The sequence below is a fragment of the Vulpes lagopus genome, chromosome 4, assembly GCF_018345385.1.
Source record: "Vulpes lagopus strain Blue_001 chromosome 4, ASM1834538v1, whole genome shotgun sequence".
Lineage (NCBI taxonomy): Eukaryota > Metazoa > Chordata > Mammalia > Carnivora > Canidae > Vulpes > Vulpes lagopus.
The window spans coordinates 110205515-110219407 of record NC_054827.1 but is presented as its reverse complement, the minus strand read 5'-3'; the positions used below and the strand labels follow the sequence as shown (position 1 = coordinate 110219407).

Here is a 13893-nt window from a genome sequence, read left to right as displayed (position 1 = left end):
GGCCTGGTGTAAAAGGTAACAAGAGATCCCCATGCACATAACAGGGCCAGGCAGAGGTTCCATAAGAGCTGGGGGTGCATGTCTGAGGGAGGCTCCCTGCCACTTTCTGGCCAGGGCAGATGACTAAGAAACCAAATCAGCAGGCACGTACAAATTGCTTGCAGGATCAACACAGACTGTGCTGCCAGTGAAGGAGATCATTGAACTAGTTCTGAAAGATCAGGTTGTGGGCCAGACTATGTGGAGACTTCTTCCACTTTCAGGAGAGAAAGAAAAAATGAATGGTCTTTGATAGCTACTACCCCCTCCACCCCAATTATAGTATATCACTGCTAGTCATAAAGTATGCTTATGCTGGAGCCTCACATACCTGATAGGGCCCCTGGTTGCAACCACAGTAGCTGCTCTCCATGGTGTAGCTTCTAGACACCCCCATCTCTCTCCATACCACCACCCGGGCAGTGGAGGCTCGTGATTTCTCCACAAGAAAGCTGCAGCTGCTCATCGTGAATGCTGGGGCTAGCTTATCAAGGATTTTGGGAAGAGTCTACAAAAAATAAATAAATAAATAAAACTATGATGAGCTGGGGATATGCATCATAAAAATATAACATCTCAGCATTTATTAAGCATCTTGATATATAAAACACTTAATATATACTACTGCAAATCTTACATCAATCCTAAGAAATGGATACTATGGGTTTGTCATTGTTTGGCCTTAAATGAGGAGACTGAGGCTTAGAAAAGTAAGAAAGAAATAGAATAAGTCCCACTACAAAGAGGCTAGAATGAGATCCAAATGCTAACCACCAACTCCAAAGACCATAATTTTTCAGTGCCGTGTTTCGGCATCACTGTGGACTGATGTTGCACCTACATACATTCAGCCTCATACATCACTGTATTGAACTCGATGGAAAGCCACAGATTTCACAAGGACTGAAATTTACAGAGTGACTTCACCCAATCTCATGGTTTTCTAGGTCAAAGTTAGACTAAGAACTATTCACTTATCCTTCTAAGATATACAAGTCATTGATGATCATGAAAGGTGGCATATAATGTTTTCTAAAAGAGTATGATTGCCAAAATGAACTTCCCAGTCCCATCTTGTGATACATAAATCTGAGGCTGGACCAGTTACAAAACTAAAAATACATCCTCTCTGGGTGCTTTTTTTTTTTTTTTTATAAAAAAAAGAGTAGCTATCCAGCTACTATTTTGTTTATTTATGTTAGGGACAGAGAGCATGTGTGTGAGCAGGGGGAAGAGCAGAGGAAGAGGGAGATAATTTCCAGCAAACTCTGCACTGAGCACAGAGCCTGGCAGGACCTGAGCCGAAACCAAGAGTCAGACACTCAACTGACTAGGCCACCCAAGTGAACTCCTCTCTGGGTTCTCCTATCCCACCATTTCCTAGAGTAGAAAAAATTATGTGAGACCACTTAATCTATATTTAGAAAGCATCTGTAGATCTTTGCCACTCTCTAATTGACAGAAAGGGGGCTTCTAGTCATCGGACCTCCCTCAACCCAGGACAATGACTCAAGAATTGATAGTATGCCAGGTCCTTGGGTTAGTGGAAATACTGTCACTTCTGTGACATTAGCAAAAAGGGTTCTCTACTTCACTGCCCACAGAATATCCATAAACTAGCACATAATATAAAATTATGTACATTAGATAACAAACAGTGAAACTTCAGGCTTTTGGACAAGCTGTGGGGAGAAAATAGAGCAGCAAAATGAGAATATGAATTAAGAAATTATTTTTAAGGAAATGCAATTTTGTTAATTTCTATAACATTGAGCAAATATCTTAATATCCCTGGGTTCTTACTGTCCCCATGCTTAATATAACTTAATTATATAACATAAAAATTAATACAATTATTAATTATATTATAAATTACCTATGATATATGTATATATTCACATAATTATTCATATGATTTAGTATGATCTTTAAGTTTCCACATAGTCTGCAGACCTATTAGCATCATCTGAACCAGGGAAATAAGCTGCTAATGTCCTTGCTTGAGTTTCCACAATTGCCCCCATAATTGATTTCATCTATCCACTTTGTCCCTCTTTGCCTGTGATCCCTTCACCCCATTTTTCTCCTTCAAGTGTTCATCACAATTACAGTAAAATTAATGTTCATGTAATTAGCTGTTTATTTTCTATCTCCTCTGCAGCCCAGAGGTTCCATAAGGGCAGGTCTGTGTCTCATTCACAGGAAAATATCTGCACACAAAGCTGTGCAGCACATAGAGTGCACTCCATAATTATTTGCTGAAATAAATAGAATCTGCTAGCACAGACCCTTAGGGGACTGCTTAAATAGACATAAATATAATATATGTATATGTATGCTATTTGTAACACATATAGTGCGTGTAGATGATAGATGATATAGATAGGTAGATGATAGATAGATGATAGATAGATAGATAGATAGATAGATAGATAGATAGATAGATGATAGATAGTGATAGATAGATAGATGGTAGCAACTAGAGTGATTAAGATACTTGAAAATAGTTTTACATTTTTTAAAAGATTTTATTTGTTTATTTATTAGAGAGAGAGAGCAGGAGCAAAGAGGAGGGGCAGAGGGAGAAGGAAAAGCTGACTCCCTGCTGAGCAAGAAGACCCACAAGGGACCCAAGATCATGACCTAGCTGAAGGCAAACGCTTATCCAACTAAGCCACCCACGCGCCCTGGAAATGGTTTTAATTTATCAATGTTTTATCTTGCTGTAAAAAGTCTAATTGGATATTACTTAAATGGTCTCTCCTTTCTTACTTAAGTGAACCTGATTTTCTTAGCTCATACCATTCCTGCACAAATGACCACATATTCAATTTAATAGTAGGTATCTCAGAAAGCTCTACAAGCTATGATCCCGTCATTGGAGCCTGGAGAATGTGGGCTTTACAGGATGCAGTTGGAGTATCTCTCCTACATGTCCACAGCAACAGTTTTCCATTCATTAAATAACGGACTCCCAAACTACTACAGCATTGATAATAAAGTCCTGATTCCATTTATCTTTTTATTTCACACAAATTGATCTATGTCAGAGTGAGAAATGAAGATAATTATAGCTATAATAGTTGGAGATTGTCTTGTTCTGTTTTGTAAATGAATAAGAAATAGATGAACTCTACATATGAATTGATCCACTAGAGCCTTGTTTCAATGCTCCCAGGGATTTCCCATCTTGGATGGAAAAAAACTTGGGACATTCCATTCTTTCCCTACCACTTGCTCTGTGCCCTTCATCTAGGTTTCCAAAACTTGAAAATTATAATTGATACCTTTTCACTGAACACTTATTTTACATGCGTTTGCTCTTTTTAATCATCACAAGTCTTTGAAGTAAGTTCTGTTATCTCATAATACAGAGGCCAAACAGGTATCTTTTCAATGGTCACAGAGCTAGTAAGGACAAATTCAGAATGTCAACTCAGATGCTCTAATTCAGATCATATGAGCTTAGTTTAGTCACTGCAAAAACTACTTCTTCAATAGGTATTATACCCCATGGGCATGTAAAGGAACACAGGAAGGAATGACATAATGTACATACAGAGTGTGGCTCAGATCTGGCATTTAGCATGGTCTCAACACAGACCTGGCAGGGATTAAAATACTAGATATGAAGCAGTCCTAAGAATGAGTCTTCTGCATCATCATAGACACTGAATGCCTTTGTCCAGGAGCAGTTGGGTCAAGAGCAGTCTCAGCTGACGGGCAAAGGGATGACCCTGATTCCTTAATTCTGATTTTGAGGCACACTGTAGAAGCCTGAGTTGCATTTCAATTCATCTGCTTTCGGCTGACTCTTCCAAGCCCTGTATGGTTTCCTAAATTCACAGAAAATATAACTCTCAAAGATAAGCCATGAACTCACCAGACAGCTCCTAGCTCAGAGCCATTTCCAGAGAGAGGTCATTTCTGCAGCTCTGGTTCCTCATGATCAATCCTACAGAACTCAAATGTCTTCTGTTTTCTCTGAATTAAGCATGTGGCAAGGGCATGGTTGGGACCAGGGGTCAACACTATGAATCCTGGATTCACACTCTGTGGTTTGACTTGAACAGGTCATTTAACTCTGCTAACTCATTTTTGTCATCATTGAAAGAGAGGGGTAAGAATAGTCCCTACCCTGAGTAATGGGGTAAAGCAATTGGGACCCTCAGTAAATATACAGTGCTGCTATTGTGCTCTTCAGAGTGGACTTTGCTCATGGGTGAACGTTTAGAAGGGCAGGAGGAGTGACTCTGCTCAAATATTCAAACTTCCAAGATGGAAAGAAGTTTTTAATACCTCTCTTTGCATTATAGATTTCCCTTCTGGTCACTGAGATAATCCCCTGTTTACCAAGCACCCAAAAAGGGCTCATTCCAGGGTTGACTGCCTCTTTCATTTTGAACTGCAGAGCAGTTGACTCACGGTTTAGTTTCAGTCTCATAGAGCACACACTTTAGAAGACCTCTGAGGTCAACTCTGGTGCTGAGTCACCAGGTCCCCATGCCAGCTCTTGCTATCTATGGGACCTTTAGACATTTTAGCTCATCTCTGCATCTCCCTTCATGTGTAAAATGGGATGCTATTCACTCCACAAACATCAGTTAAGTATATCTTATTGCTACACACTATCCAAGAATACACTGTAGTTGGGATGATGAAAAGAATGAACGTACATAGGTGCTTTGAACAGTGCCTGGCACATGCTCGTCACTGTGTAAGTGGTACCCACAGGTGTTATCTTTGCAACTGCTCACAACTGGAAATTTATGAAGATCAATGCCAGGAAATGTCATTAACAAGAGATGCTTCCCAAGGAGAGATGCTGAAGAACTGATTTCAATCCACTTCTCAATTCACTGTGATCTACAACTAACGGTAAAAGGCTCAAGTTTTAATTGTCACAGAATTCATGTCATTCTATTTCTTCAGATTTCTCTTGAAATCAAACTTGATTAAAAATCATTTGTGAGGAGTGCCTGGGTGGCTTATTTGGTTAAGTGTCTGTCTTCAGCTCAGGTTATGATCCTGGGGTCCTGGGATCAAGCCCTACATTGAGCCCCACATTGGGTTCCCTGCTCAGGAGGAGTAGGCTTCTCCCTCTCCCTCTCTCTCCCTCTGTGTACTCTCTCTCTCTCCCTCTCTCTCAAATAAATAAATTAAATCTTAAAAAAAAAAACATTTGTGATATTTGATTTCTTTTTCTAGAAATATCCTAACAGTGCTTATCCATATCTGCCCTTCAAAACCTTGTCCACTGAAGCCAGCTGGGATCATCCACTCAACTATGCACCAATAGAGAGTTAATCAATCCCTTCTGTCTTACCTCCTAGTATTTCCATTCTTGTATTTATTATTCTGTCCTTTTAAGTTTCTCATAATCTGCCTCTCTCTCCAACTGTTATTTCTTTTTTTTTTTTTTCCAACTGTTATTTCTTAGAAGTCCATGCTTTGTTCAGTTTTGTTATGTAACTACCTAGCACAGTGCTTGGCACATGGCGGTTAATCAATAAATGTTTACTTTTAAAAAATATGTATATCAGTTCTATTGAGTTAAGTGAACAGTTTGATGATTTTTAAGAAATATATTTAGTTTTGCAGCCATTACCAACAATCCAGTTTTCAAACACTTTCATCACCATACAAACATGTCTCTCATGTTCAATTCTGGTCCATCCTACCCTAGGCAACCCCTGATCTGCTTCTTAACTGTAATTTTTGCCTTTATAAGAAATGTCATATAAATTAAACCTTACATTTTTTGTTTTCCTCTGACTTCTTTTTAAGTTTACATTGTTACATGTATCAGTAGTTAGTTCCTTCTTATTGCTAGATGAGTTTCCTTTGTATGAATATGAAGAATCCATATTTAATCATTCAGAAGTTGGTGGACCTGTTTGCATTGTTTGAATATGAAGAGTCTATATGTTTATTAATTCACAAGTTGGTGGACTTGTTTGCATTGTTTCCAGTTTCAGAATACCGTGTAATAATGCTGCTAAGGGCATTTATGTACAAGTCTTTTTGTGGATGTAGGTCTTTGCTTCTCTTGGGTGGATACAGAGGAATGGCATTGTTGGATTGTGCATTAAAAGTATGCTTCACTTTGAAGAAACAAAGTGTTTTCCCTTTTACATTTCTACCAATGACAAGTGATGGTTCTGGTTTCTAAACACAACCTTCCCCAAAGCTGGATATTTCTAGTCTTTTTTATTATGTTCATTCTAGTCATTGTGTAGTGCTATCCCATTATGGTTTTAATTTGCAATTACTTGATGAATAAAGATATTGTTAATATTAACTATGTATACATTGTCTTTGTTGAGATGTTCAATCATAACTTTTGCTTTTGAAGTGTTTTTTTCTTATTTTTGACTTGTAAAAATTTACATATTCTGGATATAAGTCTATTATTAGAAACATGATTTGCAAATATTTTTCCCAGTCTATGGTTCATCTTCTAGTTTCTTAATAGGGACTTTTGGAGAGTAAAACTCTATATGTTTGATAAAGCCCAATTTATCAACCTTTTCTTTTTTTAAAAGATTTTATTTATTTATTTATTTATTTATTTATTTATTCATTCATTCATTCATTCATGCAATTCATTCATCTATTTGAGAAAAAGAGAATGAGTGATGGGGAGGGGGGAGAGAAAGACAGAGACAGAGAGAATAAGAAGCAGACCCCCCACTGAGCAGGAAGCCTGATGCAGGACTTATTCCCAGGACTCAGTGATCATGATCTGAGCTGAAGACACATGCTTAACCAACTGAGCCACCAAGGCACCCCTCAACTTTTTCTTTTTTAGGGGGTTCTACCTAAGATAGCTTTCACTAATCAAAGCAGACAAAATATAAAGATTTTCTAGTAGGTAGCATTCTATAAGATTTATAGGTGAGTCCTTAAATTTAGGTTTATTTTTTATTTTAAGTTAAATTTTGTGTATGGTATTAAGTAAATATCTAAATTCTTATTTTGCCACGTGGTTACCTAATCGTTTCAGCATTATTTGTTGGATAGACTGTCCTCCTCTCTTCTTTACTGAATTGCCTTGGCATTGTCGTCAAGAATAAATTGACCACAAATGTGTGACTATTTATTTCTTTTCCTTCTATTCTAGTCTATAAATCTATAGGTCTATCCTTATGCCAATACCAGAGATTCATAATTACTGTATCCTTATAGTTTTGAAATCATGTAAAGTTTTCAAATCATGTAAGGTAAATACTCCAGCTTTCTTCTTCTTTTATGTCGTTTCTTTGGCTATTCTGGTTCCTTTAGCATTTCCACATAAATCTAATGATCAATATCAACAAAAAAGCCTGCTGATATTTTGATAGGAATTGTATTGACTCTATAGGAATATTTAGGGAAAATAGTCATCTCAAAATCATTGAGTGTTCCAATCCAGGGACTTGGTATATTTCTCCATTTGTCCAGGTCACCTTTAATTCCTCTCAACAATGTTTTGTGGTTTTCAGTGTACACATAGTGCATTTTTATTCAATTTATTTCTAATTGACTTTCATCTTTTTGAAACTAGTGCAAATGGATTTTTCCCCTAATTTCATTTCTGGATTATTCATTGCTACTGTATAGAAATAACATGAATTTGATAATTGATCATGCATTTTGCTATCTTCTTAAACTTTCATATTAACTCTAGTAGTTCATTTTGTAAATTTCTTAGGATATTATACATAAAATACTATACCTGTGAATAAAGATAGTTTCGATTTTTTTCCAATATACTTATTCATTTTTTAAGATTTTATTGATTTATTCATGACAGACACAGAGAGGCAGAGACAGGCAGAGGGAGAAGCAGGCTCCCTGCAGGGATCCTGATATGGGCCTTGATTCCAGGACCCTGGGATCACAATGTGAGCCAAAGGCAGATACTCAAGCCCTGAGCCACCCAGGTGCCCCCCATATACTGCTTTTTACTAGTCTTCTTATTATACTAACTAGAATACACAGTAAAATGTTGAATAAAAATTGTGAAAGCAAATATTCTTGCCTTATTCTGGATCTTCTAGAAAAAGTATTTTGTATTTCACCATTGAGCATGATGGTAACTATAAGACTTTTCTCTAAATGCTCCACTTGAGGTTGAAAAATTCCCTTTCTGTTCCTAGGTCATTGTGAGATTTTATTTTGAAGAGATGTTCAATTTTGTCAAATGATTCTTTTCCACATCTATTGAGATAATTATGTAGCTTTTCCATTTGCTTATTTATAAGAAGTAGAATGGCATTTTATTTTTTTAAGTTAAGCCAACCTTGCATTCATGAGATGAACTCCACATTGTTACAGTGAATGATAATTTTTATATGCTGCTGCATTTGACTTGTTAAGATGTTGTAAAGGATTTTCAGATAGATGCTTGCGACATTTTGGTTTTCTTTTCTTGTGATGTCTTTTCTGGCTTTGGTATCAGAATAGTACAGCTCACATAAAATGAATTGGGAAGTGTTTTTCCTCTATTTTTGAAAACCAATTTGTTTACAAATTAGTACTATTTATTTCTTAAGAGTTTGATAGAATTCACCCATCAGGGCCATATTGTATTTGTGGGAGATTTTAAACTAGTAATATAATTTATTTACTCAAAATAGGCCTTATCAGATTTTACATGCCTTCTTAAGTTAGTCTTGGTAATTTGCATCCTCCTAAGGATTTGTCCATTTGTTGGTATATGGTTGTCAATAATATTCTTTCACATTTGGAATGTCTATTGTGATGCCTCCTTTCATTTCAGATTTTGGTAACTTGTGTCTTTCTTTTATTAGTCTAACTGAAGGGTTATCATTTTGTTGATCATTCTAGAAACCAAACATGTATCCAGGATTCTCACTCTTTGTATGTTTTCTATTTCATTGATTTTCAGTTTGGCTTTTTTTTTTTCTTTCTTTTTTTCTTCTACATGCCTTGAGTTTAATTTGGTTATCTTTTTCTTGATTGCAGAGGTAAAAATTTAGATTGCTAACTTTAGATCTTCCACCTTTCTTTTCTTTAAAAGACTTTATTCATTTGAGAAAGAGAGAGAGCACATAGGAGCAGAGGGGAGGGGCAGAGGGAGAAGGTAAGCAGACTCACAGACTCCCTACTGAGCCAGGAACCTGACATGTGGCTTGGTCCCAGGACCTGAAGATCATGAACTGAGCCCAAGGCAGATGCTTAACCATCTGAGTCACCCAGGCACCCTAGATCTTTCCACTTTTCTAATAGAAACATTCAAAACTACAACTTTTCTCTAAGCACTATTTTAGCTGTATACCATACATTTTGATATACTATATATTTTTATTTTTATTCAGTTTAGGACATTTGCTAGTTTCCCATCTGATTTCTTCTTAGGTCCATGAATTATTTTGGGATATGTTATTTTGGAATATTCAGACATCTCCTAGAATCTTACAAAAGGTGATTTACAATTTAATTCTCTCATGGTAAATAAATATAACTGATAAATATAACTATCGGTCTTCATCTTTTAAAACTGAGACTTATTTTACAGCCTAGCATATGGTCTACCTAGGATAATTTTGATGTGGACTCAAAAACAATGTGTATTTTTCTGCTTTGAGAATTGTTACCTATGTATCAATCAGGTCAGGTATTCTCTAGTTAATAATTTTTCTTTTTCTTTTTCTTTTAAAAAAAAAGATTTTATTTGTTTATTTGAGAGAGACAAAGATAGTGAGAAAGAGCAGAAGGAGAAGGAGAAGCAGGCTCCCCACTGAGCAGGGAGCCTGATGTGGGGCTTGATCCTAGGACCCTGGCATCATGATCTTAGTGGAGGACAGACGCTTAACCAACTGAACCATTCAGGACTCCTCTAGTTACTTTTTTTTTTTTTTTTTGGTTGTTCTATTACTTACTGAGAGAACAATATTAAAATACCCAACTAAACAACTTATTAAACTCAACACCCAAGAAACAAATAATCCAATCATGAAATGGCCAAAAGACATGAACAGAAATTTCATCAAAGAAAATATACATACAGCCAATAAGCACATAAAACTCTCTGCATTGGGTCGCCTGGGTGACTCAGTGGTTGCGCATTTGCCTTTGGCCCAGGGCCTGATCCTTGAGACCCAGGATTGAGTCCCACATCAGGCTCCCTGCATGGAGCCTGCTTCTCCCTCTTCCTGTGTCTCTACCTCTCTATCTATCTCTCATGAATAAATAAATAAAATCTTAAAAAAAAATGCTCTGCATCACTTGCCATCAGGGAAATACAAATCAAAACTACAATGAGATACCACCTCACACCAGGGAGAATGGGGAAAATTAACAAGACAGGAAATAGCAAATGTTGGAGAGGATGTGGAGAAAGGGGAACCCTCTTGCACTGTTGGTGGAAATGTGAAATGGTGCAGCCACTCTGGAAAACTGTGTGGAGGTTCCTCAAAGAGTTAGAAATACAGCTACCCTATGACCCAGCAATTGCACTACTGGAGATTTACCCTAAAGATACAGATACAGTGAAATGCTGGGACACCTGCATCCCGATGTTTAAAGCACCAATGGCCACAATAGCCAAACTGTGGAAGGATCCTCAATGTCCATTGACAGATGAATGGATAAAGAAGATGTGGTCTATATATACAATAGAATACTATTCAGCCATTAGAAAGGATGAATACCCACCATTTGCTCAGATGTGGATGGAACTGGAGGGTATTATGCTGAGTGAAGTAAGTCAATTGGAGAAGGACAATCACTATATGGTTTCACTCATACGGGAAATATAAGAAATAGTGAAAAAGATTATAGGGGAAAGGAGGGGAAATTATAAGGGAAAGGAGGGAAAAAAGGATTTGGAAGGGGTAGGTACCATGATAATTGTGATATTGTAATTTATAGTAGGAAATACAGATTTGTCCCTCATCCTCAGTCCCTGACATGCAGGTCCTAAAACCTTTGTAAATTCCTAACTGATAAGAACATTAGGAGCATCTTTTGTCTAATGAGGTGATTCCAAGTGGCCTCCTGGATCAGACTATCCTCAGTTCTCTAGAAGTGGAGGAGAAGGACTGGAAAATAATTAATAATTGGTCACAGTTACATGAAGTTGCCAGAAAATCTCAATAGTATGGGGTTCAGAAAGCTTCCAGGTTGGTGAACACATCCACATGCCAGGAGGATTATACTCAGCCCTGACTCCACAGGGACAGAAGCTCCTCTACTTGGGACCCTCCCAGTCTTGACCCTATGTATTTCTTATCTGGCTGTTCATCTGCATCCTTTATCATACACTTTAATAAACTGGTAAATGTAAGTAAGTGCTTCCCTGAGTTCTCTGAGCCATTCTAGCAAATAAAATTGAATTCAAGGCAGGGGGTAGGTCATGGGACCTTCCAATATACAGGTAAGCTGGACAGAAGTTGTGGGTAATATGGGACCACCTACTCGTGTCAAGCATCAAAAGTAGAAGCAGTTTTGTGGGACTGAGTCCTTAAGTTGTGGGATGTGATACTGTCTCTGGATAGACAGTGTGAGGATTGAGTTAAATTGTAGGAAACCAAGCTCAGAAGTGCTTGGTGGGGTGAAACTCCCACATATCTGGTGACCAGAAATATCAGAAGTAAAGTGTTCTGTGTGAAAGTAAAGGAGAAGGACACTGGAGAACTGTAGACTTTTCCAATCCAATAGTTTTTCTTCGTTTTCTTTATACATTTGAAATAAAGGCCAGTTTTTATTTTGTGTTTGGACAACGCTGCCTCATCTACTTCTCCCTGATTCCTTTTATCCAGACAGGAAAGTCCATCCTTCTTTACCCATCCTTAACTTTGTTTTTGGTTCAGTGGGGGTATAGCTGAGCTCTAACCACTGGAACCCAGGAGAAAACAAAATTAGTTTCAGTGGATCACTGCTCTGCTTTTTAGAGCATGCTTATACAGAGGGATGCAGATGGTCTGTTTTACATTTTTTCATTCCTTCATAGTTATATAAAATCCTTTCATATTCAATATCATTTTGTTGCTCTCATAAACATGAAACAGAAGCAGTATTTTTATCCTCCTCATTTCACAGGTGACAAATGATGGTTCAGAGAGGTGATGTTAAGGACTCCTAGGTGCACAGTTAATAATTGTAAAGCCAGGCATTAAAATGAGGTTTCCTGTCTCCAATTCTTATGCCCTTTGCACTATATCATATCATATAGAAAACAAAACCAGGTAATACAGTCATTATTCATCAAAAAATTTAGAGAGATTACATATGCTTCCAACCTGCTTACATTATAATCCTATAGTTAAAATAATCAAAATGCTTATTTAGGGGAAAAATGGGTGGAGTGTGTGTCTCAAAGGCAAGAATATGGACACAAAATGTCTTAAGTCATTTTCCCCAGTGGCTTACCCTGTAGGTGATGTCTTCTGAGATAGTTGATGTGCCCACAGTAGACTCTGCTTGCCACAAAGTCTCCTTGATGCTACAGCCATAAAGGAACACATTCTTTTTTTGAGAGTGGCCATGGAAATCACAGAAGACCTACAATGATCAAACAAAGGAGGAAAAAAAAAATCCAGATCATGTCTATTGGTTTCTTAAAAGTCTCAAGTGTCAACTTTCTCAGATAGATACTGTTTACTTAGCAGAACCAGTCACATGTGGATCATTGGTAATCTTGGTAAGAGTTGTATTGGTAAATCCAACTCTAGACCTGTGAATGAATCCATCTAACTCAGACCCAAAGACCTGCCCAGTGTACCTGGATGATTCTCACACAGTATCATTAGAAATAATGCATAGTTTTTGCTTAAGCCACCAAGTTTTGAGGTTGTTTGATATCCAGCAAAAGCTAACTGCTACAATAAGCTGTGTTCTTAATCTAAATATTTACTACCCTTTCTTCCACATTTAAACTATACTCATCTCCCTCCCAAGGAAGCCTCCCTGAACACCCATCCTAACACAGTATCAGACCCCCAGTCCAAACTTCCGTGATGGTTTCCAGACCTCATATGTGCCTCTTCCTGATCTATGAACTAAAAAAGCCAGTCATCTGCCTTCTACTCACCTACATACAATGGCAGAATGAGGAAACATTACTCCCAATAAAACACTCATGGTTGAAAGAGATAGAGTAGGATGGACACAGTAGTCACTTGTCCATAACAATTCTGAAATAATATTGGGCAGACACTGTGAGTGTCCTATATACTGTAGTATAATTTAATGAAATATTGTGTTTCCTTCCTGAAATCAGAAAGAGACCTGGTGCTATCAATTGCTTTTGATCATACAATTGATAAAATAAAAAAAAATGCAAGAGAAAAATTAAAAGGTACAATTTTTGAAAGGAGTAAATAACACTGTATTTTCCTACATAAATGTTGTGAAACATAGAATATCAAACATCTGTGGGTACATACAAAATCACAGGTTAGAAGGTCAATATCTAAAAGTCAAGTCCATTTATATACACTATCAATATACAAATAAAAATCTGAATTTAAAAATAGGATTTAAAATAGCAGAAAATCATTAATCTCATAAGAATAACTTTAAAGATGTGCAGGACACATTATTGAGAAAAATGAAAATTTTTAATTCTCAGCTAATTTATCTACCTAGATTCAATGCAGTATCAAAGACACAGAGGGTGTTTCATTTTGTTTTGTTTTTATTTTGTGGAAACTCACAAACTGATCCCAAGCCAAAACAGAAGTACAAACAGCCAAGAATGACTGAGGCAGTCTTGACAAAGAATGAGAATACTGGACAAATTATTTAGAGATATCAAAACTTGTTTTGAAGTTACAGTATTTCATACATAGTATTACTGATAAAAGAATACATAAATCAATCAGTGGAGGAAAATAGATATTTCAG

The 13893-nt window shown here is 37.0% G+C and overlaps 1 protein-coding gene across 3 annotated transcripts in view; it reads right to left on the bottom strand.

Annotated features, from left to right (window-relative positions):
• Positions 1-13893, bottom strand: part of AGBL1 (AGBL carboxypeptidase 1) — a 716025-nt gene that overhangs the window by 312826 nt on the left and 389306 nt on the right. For all 3 annotated transcript variants that reach the window (XM_041753742.1, XM_041753740.1, XM_041753741.1), the window contains exons 20-21: positions 12418-12549; positions 371-547 (exon numbers count right to left, since the gene is read on the bottom strand). In XM_041753742.1, coding sequence (XP_041609676.1) covers positions 371-547; positions 12418-12549 — 309 coding nt within the window. The remainder of the gene's footprint in view (positions 1-370; positions 548-12417; positions 12550-13893) is intronic.